The sequence below is a fragment of the Pollachius pollachius genome (assembly GCF_949987615.1).
Source record: "Pollachius pollachius genome assembly, chromosome: 3".
Lineage (NCBI taxonomy): Eukaryota > Metazoa > Chordata > Actinopteri > Gadiformes > Gadidae > Pollachius > Pollachius pollachius.
The window spans coordinates 15,246,409-15,261,113 of record NC_136936.1 but is presented as its reverse complement, the minus strand read 5'-3'; the positions used below and the strand labels follow the sequence as shown (position 1 = coordinate 15,261,113).

Below are 14,705 nucleotides of genomic sequence, written 5' to 3'. Positions count from 1 at the left end.
GTACACTTGTTTTGACTGGGTTTTGAACCAGCACACTTCCATGTGTCGGTTTGTCTGTCCCGTCTCTCTCTCTCTCTCTCTCTCTCTCTCTCTCTCTCTCTCTCTCTCTCTCTCTCTCTCTCTCTCTCTCTCTCTCTCTCTCTCTCTCTCTCTCTCTCTCTCTCTCTCTCTCTCTCTCTCTCTGTCTCTCTCTCTCTATCTAAGGGTGAAATCTTGCCATAGAAATCTTGCAATCGATGGTTGAATAGGGAGATCATCCGTCAACAATTGGACCAATTTTTTACCATCCATCTGTTGTGTTGCTCCATAGTAAAAGCACTGACAGAATCACAGTTTATATGCCTTTATTGCAGTATAGCATCAGCCCTTTTAGAGACAGTTTTAAGAAGCCAAAAGAGATTTCTTTGTATCAAGATTGTACCCATAAGATTATATCACAGCTCTTTCTCTCCATATAAACATGACATATCAAGTCCCTTGGCACAGTTTATCCATATAATTGTGCATAACAGAAAAAGTTGAAGGTTCTTGTGTCCAAAGTGCACACTGCCAAAAGTTAAGTTGACTTAAAACACAAACTACATTGAGGCACAAATTAAGTTTTCCAGCTTCGAAACATTATTTAATGTCCTCAAATCTATGTCCTGAGGTCTGGTCCCATGTTGTTATTTTGCAGCATCTCTTGGTTTTTGAGTGTATATTAGTGGTTAGATCACTTTGTCTGTATTATTTTCCTTTCTATGCTTCTCTTTCCAGCATCTCACAGTTCGTGTCAGTGTACAAAGTCCATGCTGGGATAGAACTCTATTCATGCATAGCAGCCATTTGGGAAGGAGATGATTTTCCCCCCATGGCCACTCTGAAGAATCTCCAGACTATGTTGCTGCGGCAAGCGTTTTAAACTACGTTTTCGCCTCAACTGTGCAAAAACCGAAATTGCTCCCTCTGGTGTTTGTAGTCAGACAGGCAGACGGAATGGAACATCCTTAAGAGAAAGTGCGGGTCTGGAATACAACCCTGTCGTTCGGCCAAAACTCCAACTAATTTTTCATAAGAAACCAAGGAAATCTCCCAGGTTTAACTTAAAGTACAGTCTGCAAAAAATGATTTAGCATTGATTCATCAGAATATGCAGCATCTACAGGCCAAGAGAAGTTTTAAATCAGTTTGAATGTGCTGAAATACAGATAGCTCTCTCTCACTGCAACCATCTATATCTCTCCATGTCTTAGGCTATGGGAACCTCGGTGCTGGGGGTCTAGCTGCTGGAGGTCTAGGTGCTGGAGGGCTAGGTGCTGTTGGTCTAGGAGCTGGAGGTCAAGGGGCCGGAGGTCTTGGGGCTGGTGGAGTTGGAGCAGGAGGTATGTGGTAGAGGGGGTCATCGCCTATTCAAGAGCAGTGTTGTCCTTCACTAAGCCTTGCTCCTTGTATCTCCCCTCAAGGTGGCTACGGTGGATACGGAGGGCATGTCGGTGGAGCAGGTGGCTTTTTCCCTGGTGGAGCGGGGCAGAAGGGTCCCAAACCAGGTATTAGATAGCTTTATTGCATAGTAGCTTTCTCCTGTCACATCCTTATTGCATGAACCCTTAATGAGAGTTTGATGAAACAGCAACGCTGATACAAACCTCAAATCCTGTATAGTTTTCTTTTTGGACTTTTGACAACTCAGTGTTAATTTGAGTTTTGCCAAATCCACACACACATCCATCAGCAGGAAACATTTTCTCACCCTGCCCCCCTGACTTGATGGCAATGTTTCTTGCTAACCAAATAGCTACTCAGCACTTTGGAGACCAAGCACCAGCTACTCACTACCAGTGATAGCTGATAGGGCTTCTAATGCAAAACTCAGCTGTTTGGCAGCTTGAACCGTGGGCCTGCAGTGAGAATCCGCCTCCCACACCAAGTCATAAATCGGGGTTATTACACAGACAAAATGTCCAATTCAAACCTAGCCACCTGGGTCTCATAACCATTTCTCCCTCAGGCTATGGAGCACATGGCGTGCATCTAGGTGGACTAGACCCAGGTTTAAAAACAACACAGGTCGACACTCTGATCAATAACTAATACGTCCCCCGCTTTATCTTTGACGCCACCTCCGTCTTCACCACTGTGTCTCTCTAGGCTATGGGGGAGTCTTGCCAGGAGGCGGGTTGGGAGGCGCTGGTCTGCAGCCAGGCCTGGGTAATGCAAACATTAGAGACTGCACCTTACACAGTCGGTGTCCCCAAGGGATGTGTGGCTGTATTCATGGATTGATCTGTTATTTTCAATCCAGGAATGTAGCGTTAGATGCTTAGAGATAGCCTCTCTTAGAGATAGTGTCTCCTACAGCCACTCTGCACTCTCTTATAGCCACTCTTCACTTTCCAGTAGCCTCTCTGAACTCTCCCATAGACACTCTTTACTTTCGCACTCTGTACTCAATCCACTATTGTTTGTCTGGTTTATTTTGCTCAGCCTCACATGTGAGTCACTTTGAATCGAAGCTCTAAATTCTAGTTGCTTAATGATGACATGGAAATGTAATTTAAATGGAAACAGAGCAGAAAGTACAGAATTATGGAATTTGGTAAACAAATTAAAATGATCCAGCGTAATCCTTTCCTTTATTCTCTTGATCTTCCTTCTTCCCAATAACAGTAACAAAATGATGTTCTAACCTTCAATATATTTACTAGTAAAAGCGGTCATTGGCAGTTGTAGTCTTATTAATACTAAAGTCAATAATAAGTATTATTTATCGGACTGTCTGACCATCCTTTTCACAGGTGCAGGAATCAAAGGTCCCAAACCACCGAAAGGAGGTAAGCTGACCCTCATCATCTTTCATTTCCAAAATGTTTCTTTCGATTTGCTAAATACTTACACAATCCCTCAACGGTCCCATTCACGTTGACAATTTTGATTCAGCAAAAAGAAGGATCCGTCTGTCTTGGTTGTGTATAGGAAAGATCATTGATCAGTTTTTTGCAGAGGTGTTCCAGGTTCCCAAGGTGAACTTTCTTTGAACATCTGGATGTTGTAATTAGCACCAAGCCAGATGTGCAACTAATGAGGCAAATCAACTGACCTCAATACAATGGTGTGGAAAAACATGGCAGAACATGGAACTTCCCACCTGAAACGTTCCACCTTGCTTTTCTCTCTTGGGTCTGCAATGTTTTTTTTTTCTTTATTGCTATTCTATTGGAAGGCATACATTTTCAATGTTGCCAATTTATTGGTAATATAACCAGCAATGCTTGGCAAACAAGTGTACATTCGTTTATTACCTTTGGATAGTTTGAGGGCACATGAGCTTATTTTTAACGTCTGATTAAGCATACAGTCATAATATGAGACAAATCAAAATCCAGTACTTCAGCATTGGTTGACAAACGAGGAGCTTTCGGTTCCAACCTCAGTGATCCGAACAAGATGTATGAGAAAACAATAACATTACATTGCTTTGGAAAACTCTTCTATCTTACGCCAAACAATCGCTGCAGACCACATACTTACAACCAGTAGACTGGAAGCCCTTTGGGCAAAGTATTCGATTCAACATGGAAGAGGAAGGTTAAACAAACAGGCCGGTGTGTTTAATACGGCTGTAAAGCATTATTGAGCAAGAAGCCGACATCTTATTTCCTAGCCAGAGAAATGAAGCATTTAATGATGGATATGGGGTTGATGTCCTATCCATGCTGGCTCCCACTGCTGGACCCAAAGTCAGACAGAGTTGTTGTTTTAACACAGGGATCACTCATTCCAGTACTCACTCTCACTCTCACTACAGTCACTACTGTGGTCCTTCTGAACCATTGCTCCGTAAATAGTTTGAAAATATTTTCCTTAATATCTGTATTACTCCTTTTCCCTTGCACCAGACTCAATGTACACTGGTTTCCACAGGATATGGGCCTGGGGGTGCAGGATATGGGCCTGGTGGTGCGGGATATGGGCCTGGTGGTGCAGGATATGGGCCTGGGGGTGCAGGATATGGGCCTGGTGGTGCAGGATATGGGCCTGGGGGTGCAGGATATGGGCCTGGTGGTGCAGGATATGGGCCTGGGGGTGCAGGATATGGGCCTGGGGGTGCAGGATATGGGCCTGGGGGTGCTGGATATGGGCCTGGGGGTGCTGGAACCGGAGCTGCAGTTCCTGCTGGAGGTATAAATACTGGTTAATGAACAGTTTGATTTGTAATGAATGACGTGGTACACGAAAAAAATGTGCCTTGATCACTTTGAAAGAAAACACACATGCAGGCTCATGTACACATAATCGCACAATACGTGGCAAAATGAAATTTGAAAATGTAATCACAAAAAGGATGTCTGGTTAGAGTCAGCTGCCGGCTGCGTTGAATCAATGCTCAGGATTGGATTTGCATCCACAATTGTGTTTCATGTCTGTGTTTTGGTAGTGCCTGTCATTCCCCAGACGGGACTGCCCGGAGGAGTCAATCCTGCTGCTGCAGCTGCTGCTGCTAAGAAAGCTGCAAAACTGCCAGGTTTGGACAGACACAAACATACACCTACATCCTATCTGAAGATCCACCTCATTTCAGATCTCATTCACTCACCGTAATATAAACTTCATGTAATACATATCTTGTGTCTCATCGGCTGTGTCAGGTGTTGGCCTGCCTGGCCTGTACCAAGGAGGCCTCGTACCAGGACAAGGTAGGAATAGTCCCCTCTTACTTATTGGTTATCAGGGTGCCTGGATCCTGTCCTTTCTGGTTGATGTTAACTTGGTTCCTCATGCAATGTGACCGGCCCATTGTGTTTCCGTCCAGGGTTCGGTGGTCTTGGAGTTCTCCCCGGGGTTGCCACTGGCACTGGACTAAACGCGAAATCACGTAGGGAGACACAATTATACAACTTGGCAGCGCAATAATGCTTTTTTATCCATGATATCAAATGTACTGCTATCTGAGGGTGTCTGGCTGTAAAAGGCAAGAGATGACAATTCGAAACCCTCATCTTGATTTGTGTCTCCATAGTTCCCGGTGGAGGTCAGGGGGGAGCAGGCACAGGTAATTATATCTTCACTCACACATTGGAACGCAGGACTTTAGGTAGTATGAGTCATACACTTAGTTACTTCATTCCAATACAGCAGGAGGCCGTGGCTACAGTGGACCAATGCAACCCGGGGTGTTCCATGGATATCCGCTCAAAACACCCAAAGCGCCAGGTAAAAAAAAAGAAGAAAATCCTTAATCCTCCTGGTATGATCGGAAAAAATCAAGTCTGGTAGCAGCCAGGCCTCTGCTGGCAGCCAGGTACTCTCTCTTGCGGCCACCGCTGGAAAATTGCTGTTGGTTATACAGCTCTAGCCCCTCTACCTCTCCCAGGATGTGTATGGTGGGTGAATCAATGGGTTCATCACTGCTGAGGAAGAGGCGTATTTGTGTTAATGGAAACAACACAACTGCTACAACAACACTACTGAACACTTCTTGGTTACTGCTGTTTCATATTAGACATGGCCATCCCTTGACTGTTCCCGTCAAGGTCCAGAGTGTGTTACTAGGTGTTATTTCAGCCGACGGACACAGGGGGAAGGATGCCATGTTGGCCTTCAAACTGTTTCTCTTCAGCGTCTGATATGACCATACGTCAGTCAAACATAAGCTTGCAGATTATTGAGGTGTTCTTAAATCTGTCTTCTGTATCATGTTAACAATATTGGTTTTATTTAAAAATATATTGGATGACATTGATGAGACTGTAAAAATTGTTTAAATGCCATATTGGGATGGATGGAAATAAGAATGATCATCTAAACATAAACTCCTCTGTAAGCTATTATAGAACTGCCATGAATGTTTTCTAGGTTCTGGTGCTTCCAGATTTGGAAGTGCCAGACGGCTTTTCAAGTCATACTGTCTGTTATTTTTCTGCAATATAAGGCAATATATTTTTCCCATCAGCATATGTGATTGATTCGAACAAAGCTGAACTTAAATGTCTTTGCTAGGAACTTGCTATCTTAACACTAGGTCACACACATTAAGGTGGGTCACACCCCATGAATGTTGAATGCTCCAAGTAATAATATACAATTATGTGATCTTATATCATCAATCTGGAGAGTTCACTCTCTCTATTGTAATTTAAGATAATAACTTGCAGTTTGAAATATTGACAATGAACTGCATAATTGCAGTCTAATATGCGGTTTTATTTTCTGCCTTATATGGGATAATGTGGTGGGTACATTCTTCTTGTACTTTGCATGTTTGCTCATGTGTATACGCATAGACGGTTTCTTTTGTCTGTCTTCAGGTGCCTCTGGAGCAAAGAAAGCTGCTGGTGGCAAAGTTCCGTATGGTATGTACACGTGTATACCTACACTCCAACAGTATGCTCTGGTTATATCGGTTATAACGTATATTGTTATATCAGAGAACATGAAAGTATAGATAATGCTAAATAATCACCATAATCAAAGAGCTGTAGCCAGGCTTAAGATTTGGCATGGGGACATTGTCACGAGGATTCAGCAAGCCGACAACATGAGGCTTTGCTGAATAGAACGCCTTCATCTCACCCAGTGCTGTACATTTCAACATGTACAGAACTGGGTTACTGCGTTACTGTTGTAAAGGGAGATCTCTTTAGCATTGTCAATAAAAATACTTTTCATAATGGAATTGAAAAATGAACATGATATTTAGCAGAATGGAATAAAAAAAGGACAGGTTTTGAAATATTCATGACGAGATCAGTCCTGTGTGTGATAACAACCCTGTGTGTCAGGCTATGGGGGCTTCGGGACCGGGGGAGCTGGCAGTCTTCCTGGTGGGCAAGGAGGTGCCGGGTCCAACCCGGGATACCCCATCGGAACCGGTGGGGGTTTTCCCTTTTCATCCATGAAGTAAAGAGGAGTGGAATAACGTTTGGAGGTATTGTTGGTCTGTGTCTCATGCTGTTGTTGTCCCGCCTGCAGGGGTGGGGACTGGAGGAATCTCACCTGCCCAGGCTAAAGCTGCCAAATACGGTAACGTCTACTTTATTAAGGCTCTTTATTGTTGGCTTTATTGTCTTAACATTTACAATGAGCACAAATTGTTCTGCATACCTACAGGTTTCTCTTGAAATATACACGTTAAAGACTCACCTTAGAGTTAATTTCTAACATAAAAAAATATTTAAAATGAAACAAATGACATTTTTTAAAACTTGTTTCATTAACATACATTAATGGTACAAAATATAAGTCATATTTACATGATACTTATATTTCGCTTGACCCCCATTAACCTGTAACTTTTTCAGAAAAAAACTCAAATTTGTGAAATACAAGAAAGTGGCGCTTTCCTTTTAGCTGGGTACTCGATTGACTCAATGAGCGTTGGCGCGGCATTTGAAAGAATTTCTCAAGGTACCGAACTAGCTCTTTCAATCCTTCGCCCTCTACCACACTGTTTGGCAGCATATCGGTCTCTCATATCGGTCTCAATCGTTCGGCACACCAGCTGGGTGATGGCCTCGGACCGGTGTGCGGTACACCTTCCCTCACCGGCTTGCAGCGACGTGCTCTTTGTCTGAGAGCCATCCTCGGACATTGTACCCTGTTGCTTGTGGCACAGCATATTGCTAGTATTACTTCTAAACTGAAGAGTAGCATGACACAATATACATTTGACTTTGTTGCTTTTCTGGAGGAAATGTATAGCATTTATAGTGTATAGTTACTAATATAATGTGTTTGTATAGCATTCATACTGTATAGTTACTATTAGAATGGGTATGTATAGTATACATAGTGTATAGTTAATATTAGACTGTGTATGTATGTAGGTGGGGCTGCGGGTGCCGTGCCAGGTGGTGTACCGGGAGCTGGAGGTGTCTACCCAGGACAAGCCTACCCCGGTCAGGCCTACCCAGGACAACAGCCAGGGCAAGCCTACCCAGGACAAGCCTACCCAGGACAAGCCTACCCAGGACAAGCCTACCCAGGACAGCAGCTAGGGCAAGGAGGTATACCACTATACTATGGTGGGCGCTCAAACCTTTGAACTTTTGCAATTAACTTGTCCGTCTTCTACCTTCTGTCACTGTAACCTTATGAAAAGCTCATCTCACAACTGAATCCAGTTGAACAATCTGGTTTTCTGAACAGGTTACGGAGCTAGTGCAAAGGCAGCTAAATACGGTAATACATTTCACAATACTCCTACAGTAGTCAACACATAAATATTTGTCTTCAAAGTACATTTGTTTCCAAAGCAATGAAATGTCCTTTACGACAATGAAATTAACATACACAATATTTGTATTGATATCAAATATCTTATTACGATGATTTTTCTGTGCGTGCTTGACAGGTCTTCTAGGGGCAGGTGCGGTCCCAGGTGCTGGGGTAGTGGCTGGAGGAGCAGGCTTCCCTGGAGTAGCACCAGGAGCTGGGGGGTATTCAGCGGCGGCTAAAGCTGCTAAATATGGTAAGAAGGCCTCAACGAGTAAACAACGCAACACGGCATAGCAACACCAAGACCTAATTAATAATTAATTAACATGAACTCATTAATTCATCTTCATCAATATATATATATATATATATATGAATCTATACCAGGTATGTAATTTGTGTTGTAGTAATCCTATCCTGCTGGCCCAGCTCCTACTTGTAGACCTACTTGTACCATGTCCACCATAGGACTAGGAGGAGCTGGTCTCGGAGCAGGAGGACTAGGAGCAGGAGGAGCAGTACCAGGAGCAGGCCTTGGAGCCGGAGGATACAACCCTGCAGCCGGAGGATACAACCCGGCTGCCGCCAAAGCTGCTAAATATGGTGGGTAAAAGCAAACTGAAAGCAAGCAAACACAGACACATAAACAGATACACACATCCATCACAGGACCTGGTGGTGTACCATGAGGAGGAGGGTATTCACCAGCGGCTAAAACTGACACGTATGTTCTAGCTATCTTTGGCGTGGTAATCTATGGTGTAGTAATACATTGTGTTGTAATATGTGGTGTAGAAATCATAATCCAGTCCCTCCAGAAAATGCGGCGTTTTTTTGTGATTGTTGCGGCCAAAAATCCTTGATTATGCGGCACGTTTTCTTAAAAAATGCGATGAAATATGCGGCATATTTATGCAATTTTATGCGATGAATTTGCGGTAAATTGCAAAAATTGTGGGAACTTGCGAAAGAATGCGGGAAACTTGCGAAAAATGCAGCTTTTCGATGACGTTCACGTCGCGTAATTACGTCACTTCATAACGTTCCCATGGCAACAGGGGGAAATGGCTGCTCTTGTGTGAAGTAAACGCAACATTTTTCAACTTTCTGCTAAGATATATGTGACTTTTTATTTATGTATCTTCGACTTTCAGTTTATGCGGTGAAAGTGCGGCATATTTGAAAAAATGCGGCCCCCGCATGAATATGCGGACTTTGGCTGATTATGCGTTGAATTATGCGATCGCATAATCGCGTTTTTCTTGAGGGACTGATAATCTATTAATGGTTACTTATCAATGTTGTATTAATCTTCATATATAGTGTAGTGATACATGATGTAATATTCATGTAATCTATGTTGTAGTAATCTTCCTATATAGTGTAGTGATGTGTGATGTAGTAATATATGTATTCAATGTTGTATTAATCTTCATATATAGTGTAGTGATATATGATGTATTCATATATTTAATATGTGGTGTAGTAATTTATGATCTAGTAATGTATGTAATCTATGGTGAAGTTATCCTATGTTGGCCCATCTCTTAAGCAGGACCTACTTGTATCATGCCCACCATAGGACTAGGAGGAGCAGGTCTCGGAGCAGGAGTAGGGCCAGGAGCAGGTGGACAAGTTGCAGGAGGACCAGGAGCAGGCCTCGGGGGAAGAGGAGTCGGGGCCGGAGGATACAACCCCGCAGGAGGAGGCTACAACCCCGCTGCCGCCAAAGCTGCTAAATACGGTGGTTAAAAACAAACTGAAAGCAAGCAAACACAGACACATAAACAGAGAGAGACACATCCATCACAGGACCTGGTGGTGTACCATGAGGAGGAGGAGGGAAGCATATGTTGCAGCTAAAACTGCAACATATGCTTTAGCTATCTTTTGTGTGCTAATCTATTGTATAGCAATCTATGGTGTGGTAATCTATGCTGTAGTAATCTATGGTGTAGTTATCAAAGGTCTAGGAATATATTGTGTGGCTCTATGGTTTTTATGGTGTCGTCATTTATTGCATGGCAATCTATTGTACAGCAATCTATAATTGGTAATCTATGGTGTTGTTATCTAAAGTGTAGTAATCTATGGTTTAATAATCTGTAGTTTAGTAATCTATGATATAGTAATCTGGTTGTTCGGAGTCCCCCGGAACACAAATACAGAAGATGTAGACTCGATAGTGAGAGTCTCTGTGTCCCTCCATGCTTTGGAGCCTCACACTAACAGCCGCGGTGTATTGCTACTACTACTACTGATATTACTCCTACTGCTACTACTACTACTGATACTACTCCTACTGCTACTACTACTACCAATCATGTGTCACGTGTGATTTGAGATGTACTGTTCACGTAGACTAAAATCAGTCAATTACATGCTTTACTGTCACCCTTCCACCATAGGACCTGGAGGAGCAGGCCTCGGAGCTGGAGGACTAGGTGCAGGAGGAGTAGGACCAGGAGGACTAGGGGCAGGAGGACTAGGGGCAGGAGGACTAGGGGCAGGAGGAGTAGGACCAGGAGGACTAGGGGCAGGAGGACTAGGGGCAGGAGGAGTAGGACCAGGAGGAGCAGGCCTTGGAGCAGGAGGCTACAACCCCGCTGCCGCCAAAGCTGCTAAATACGGTGGGTAAAAACAAACTGAAAGCAAGCAAACACAGACACATAAACAGAGAGAGACACATCCATCACAGGACCTGCTGGTGTACCACGAGGGGTAGGAGGGTATTCACCAGCGGCTATAGCTGCCACTTATGGTATAGCTCAGGGGTCACCAACACAGTGCCAGGGTGTACCAGGGTACCAGGGCGCCCGCAAGGACCATATGAGGCGCCCGCAGGCCTGTTCTAAACATAGCACGACTCATTCTTGAACAACTCTTTCCCACGTTTCTTTTTTTGTGAGAAATCATTAACATGATCAGTGTCTTCACATAGATGAGCATCAATAATCATTAATAATAATATCTAACTAAAGGCAAACTGAGCAAATTTGTTATTTCAGAAGAGTGCATCGAACTGGGTGCCCTTCGTGTGACTCAGTACCCATGAAGTAGCTCTCAGGTTCAAAAAGCTTGGTGACCCCTGGTATAGCTATTCATAGTGTGGTCATCTATAGATGGTCATCTGGTGTTGTAAACTATGGTTTGGTAATCTTTGGTGTAGTAATCAATGGTGTTGTCATATATTGTGTGGCGCTCCGTGGAGCGTTAATCTTTGGTGTGGTAAACCATGGTGTAAAGGTCCATGTGTTTTCCGCTATGGTGTTGTAATTCATGGTACAGCTATCCATGGTACAGTTACTCATGTCGTAATATATGGTATGTTAAACTATGGTGTTGTAATCTATGTTGTTGTAATCTATGGTGTAATAATTGATAGTACAGCTTTCTTTGATATCGTAATCAAGCTTGCAGTAATCTAGGGTATTGTATTATCTGGTGTAGTAATTTATTGTAAAGTAATCTATGGTGTCGTAATCTGAAGTGTTGTAACCTATGGTTCAATAATGTATGGTTTAGTTATCTGTGATAAAGTAATCTGTGTTTTTCTGTGAACACAGTACGAAGATGCAGAAGATATAGAATCAATAGTGAGAGTCTCTGTGTCCCTCCATGCCACAGACCCTCACACTAACAGACCGAGGTGTATTGATACTACTCAACAATCATGTATCACGATGGGATTAGATGTACTGTTCACGTAGACTAAGATCCATCAATTATACGCTATACTGTCCCAGCGCTGAAACAGGACACACTTGTCTCCCTCCCCAATAGGCCCAGGAGGAGTAGGCCCAGGAGGAGCAGGACTAGGAGGAGCAGGCCCAGGAGGAGCAGGCCTTGGAGCCGGAGGATACAACCCTGCAGCCGGAGGATACAACCCCGCCGCCGGAGGCTACAACCCCGCTGCCGCCAAAGCTGCTAAATATGGTGGGTAAAAACAAACTGAAAGCAAGCAAACACAGACACATAAACAGAGAGACACACATCCATCACAGGACCTGGTGGTGTACCATGAGGGGTAGGAGGATATATGACACATATTGCGTATCTATCTTTGGTCTGGTAATCTTAGTGTGTGACATTTATGGTATCGTAATGTATGGTGTGGTTATCTATGGTGTATTAATAGTGTTATATCTATCTAAGGAGTACTTTTCTATTCTGTTGTAATCTTTGGTTTAGTAATCTGACATAGTAATCTGTAGCTGTTCTGCAAAGGCAGTAGGAAGACATAAGAGACTGAATCTTTTTGTCTCTCCATGCAAAGGGCCGTCCCACTAAGAGCCGAAAGCGATCAGGTCAGACCTAAACTGGCTCTGAAAGAGGACACAACTGTCTCCCATCTGCCCTAGGACCTGGAGGACTAGGAGGAGCAGGAGGAGGAGGACTAGGAGGAGGACTTGGAGGAGGAGGAGGACTAGGAGGAGGAGGAGGACTAGGAGGAGCAGGAGGAGGAGCAGGCCTCGGGGGAAGAGGAGTCGGAGCAGGAGGCTACAACCCTGCGGCGGCCAAAGCTGCTAAATACGGTGGGTAAAACAAAGTGAAAGCAAGCAAACACAGACACATAAACAGAGAGACACACATCCATCACAGGACCTGGTGGTGTACCATGAGGAGGAGGAGGGTATTCACCAGCGGCTAAAGCTGACATGGCAAGCCATTTTTGGTGTGGTAATCTATGGTGTGATAATCTATGATTTGATCATCTACGATTAGGTAATATATGGTGTGTTAATCTATGGTGAGGTCATTTTTCGTGTTGTAATCTATGGTGTAGCAATAAATGGTGTTGTATTCTATGGTATCGTAATCTATGGTGTACTCATTTATAGTATAGCCATCTATGGTATGGTAATCTATTGCGCAGTCATCTATGGTGCAGTAATTTATGGTGAAGTCATCTATGGAGTCGTCATTTATGGTACAGCTATCTATGTAAACTATGGTTTGGCAATGTATGATATTGTAATCTATGGTTAAGTCATCTATGATATAGTAATCTGTGTTTGTTCGGTGTCCACAGTACGAAGATACAGAAGATGTAGACTCGATAGTGAGAGTCTCTGTGTCCCTCCATGCCACAGCCCCTCACACTAACAGCCGCGGTGTATTGCTACTACTGAACAATCATGTATCACGATTCACGATGTGATGAGATGTACTGTTCACATCGACTAAAACCAATCAATTATACGCTACACTGGCTAAGTACTGATAGAGGACCCGCTTGTCTCCCTTCCACCGTAGGTCTAGGAGGAGCAGGCCCAGGAGGAGCAGGCCCAGGAGGAGCAGGACCAGGAGGAGTAGGCCCAGGAGGAGCAGGACTAGGAGGAGTAGGACCAGGAGGAGCAGGCCTTGGAGCCGGAGGATACAACCCTGCAGCCGGAGGCTACAACCCCGCTGCCGCCAAAGCTGCTAAATATGGTGAGTAAAAACAAACTGAAAGCAAGCAAACACAGACACATAAACAGAGAGACACACATCCATCACAGGACCTGGTGGTGTACCACGAGGAGGAGGAGTGTGTGAAAGTGTTCTCAGGAGCAGTTGGGGCAAGGTGCCTTGGTGACGCCCTTGACATCCAGCTAGGAGGAGCTGAGTGGCAGGGACCAAACTAGCAATCTTCGGGTTAAAATATGTCAAAATATGATGTAGTAATCTGTGATATAGTAATCTGTGGTTGTTCTTTGACCACGGTACAAAGATACAGAAGATGCTGAATTGATAGTGAGAGTCTCTGTGTCCCTCCATGCTCCTCACGCTAACAGCCACGGTGTACTACTATTATAGTCTGGCTATTGCCAGACTATAATAGTAATTGTCTGGTGAAGCTGCCGTCATTTTCTTCAGCACAAGAGGCGTGATCACGTTTCACGTCGACTAAGACCAATCAATTATACCTCATACTGGCCCAGTGCTAAAAGAGGACCAACTTGTCTCCCCTCTACCAAAGGATTAGGAGGAGTAGGCTTTGGAGCAGGAGGAACACGTCCAGGAGCCGGAGGAGCGGGAACAGGAGCCGGAGGATACAACCCCGCCGCCGGAGGATACAACCCCGCCGCCGGAGGCTACAACCCCGCTGCCGCCAAAGCTGCTAAATATGGTGGGTAAAAACTAACTGAAAGCAAGCAAACACAGACACATAAACAGAGAGACACACATCCATCACAGTACCTGCTGGTGTACCACGAGGAGGAGGAGGGTGTTCACCAGCGATTAAAGCAGCCACCTATGGTATTGCTATCCAAGGTGTGGTAATAGACGCTGTAGTAATCTGTTATGTATGATGTGGTAATCCATGGTGTGGTAATTTATGGAGCACTTTATAAAGAGTAATCTGTTGTATAGTAATCTATGGGTTAGCAATCGATGGTCTTGTTATCTATAATTTGGTAATATATGGTGGGGTATCCTTTAGTTAAGTCATCTAAAGTGTAGTAATGTATGTTTTTTTTAACCTTTGCTATTGTAATCTGTGTTTGTTCTATGACAACAGTCTGAAG

General features: G+C 44.0%; 1 protein-coding gene across 4 annotated transcripts in view; it reads left to right on the top strand.

Moving 5' to 3' along the window:
- The window catches only part of elna (elastin a), a 45,578-nt gene that overhangs the window by 19,730 nt on the left and 11,143 nt on the right, over nucleotides 1-14,705 (top strand). For 3 of the 4 annotated variants that reach the window (XM_079732158.1, XM_079732156.1, XM_079732155.1), the window contains exons 5-27: nucleotides 1,233-1,361; nucleotides 1,443-1,526; nucleotides 2,128-2,187; nucleotides 2,775-2,810; nucleotides 3,901-4,158; nucleotides 4,415-4,501; nucleotides 4,626-4,673; nucleotides 4,790-4,852; nucleotides 4,997-5,029; nucleotides 5,113-5,190; nucleotides 6,285-6,329; nucleotides 6,759-6,848; nucleotides 6,949-6,999; nucleotides 7,803-7,982; nucleotides 8,125-8,157; nucleotides 8,330-8,446; nucleotides 8,662-8,796; nucleotides 9,776-9,937; nucleotides 10,602-10,823; nucleotides 11,977-12,129; nucleotides 12,555-12,728; nucleotides 13,450-13,626; nucleotides 14,156-14,305. In XM_079732158.1, the coding sequence (XP_079588284.1) occupies nucleotides 1,233-1,361; nucleotides 1,443-1,526; nucleotides 2,128-2,187; nucleotides 2,775-2,810; nucleotides 3,901-4,158; nucleotides 4,415-4,501; nucleotides 4,626-4,673; nucleotides 4,790-4,852; nucleotides 4,997-5,029; nucleotides 5,113-5,190; nucleotides 6,285-6,329; nucleotides 6,759-6,848; nucleotides 6,949-6,999; nucleotides 7,803-7,982; nucleotides 8,125-8,157; nucleotides 8,330-8,446; nucleotides 8,662-8,796; nucleotides 9,776-9,937; nucleotides 10,602-10,823; nucleotides 11,977-12,129; nucleotides 12,555-12,728; nucleotides 13,450-13,626; nucleotides 14,156-14,305 (2,565 nt within the window). The remainder of the gene's footprint in view (nucleotides 1-1,232; nucleotides 1,362-1,442; nucleotides 1,527-2,127; nucleotides 2,188-2,774; nucleotides 2,811-3,900; nucleotides 4,159-4,414; nucleotides 4,502-4,625; nucleotides 4,674-4,789; nucleotides 4,853-4,996; nucleotides 5,030-5,112; nucleotides 5,191-6,284; nucleotides 6,330-6,758; nucleotides 6,849-6,948; nucleotides 7,000-7,802; nucleotides 7,983-8,124; nucleotides 8,158-8,329; nucleotides 8,447-8,661; nucleotides 8,797-9,775; nucleotides 9,938-10,601; nucleotides 10,824-11,976; nucleotides 12,130-12,554; nucleotides 12,729-13,449; nucleotides 13,627-14,155; nucleotides 14,306-14,705) is intronic. The other variant, XM_079732157.1, reaches the window with a different exon arrangement.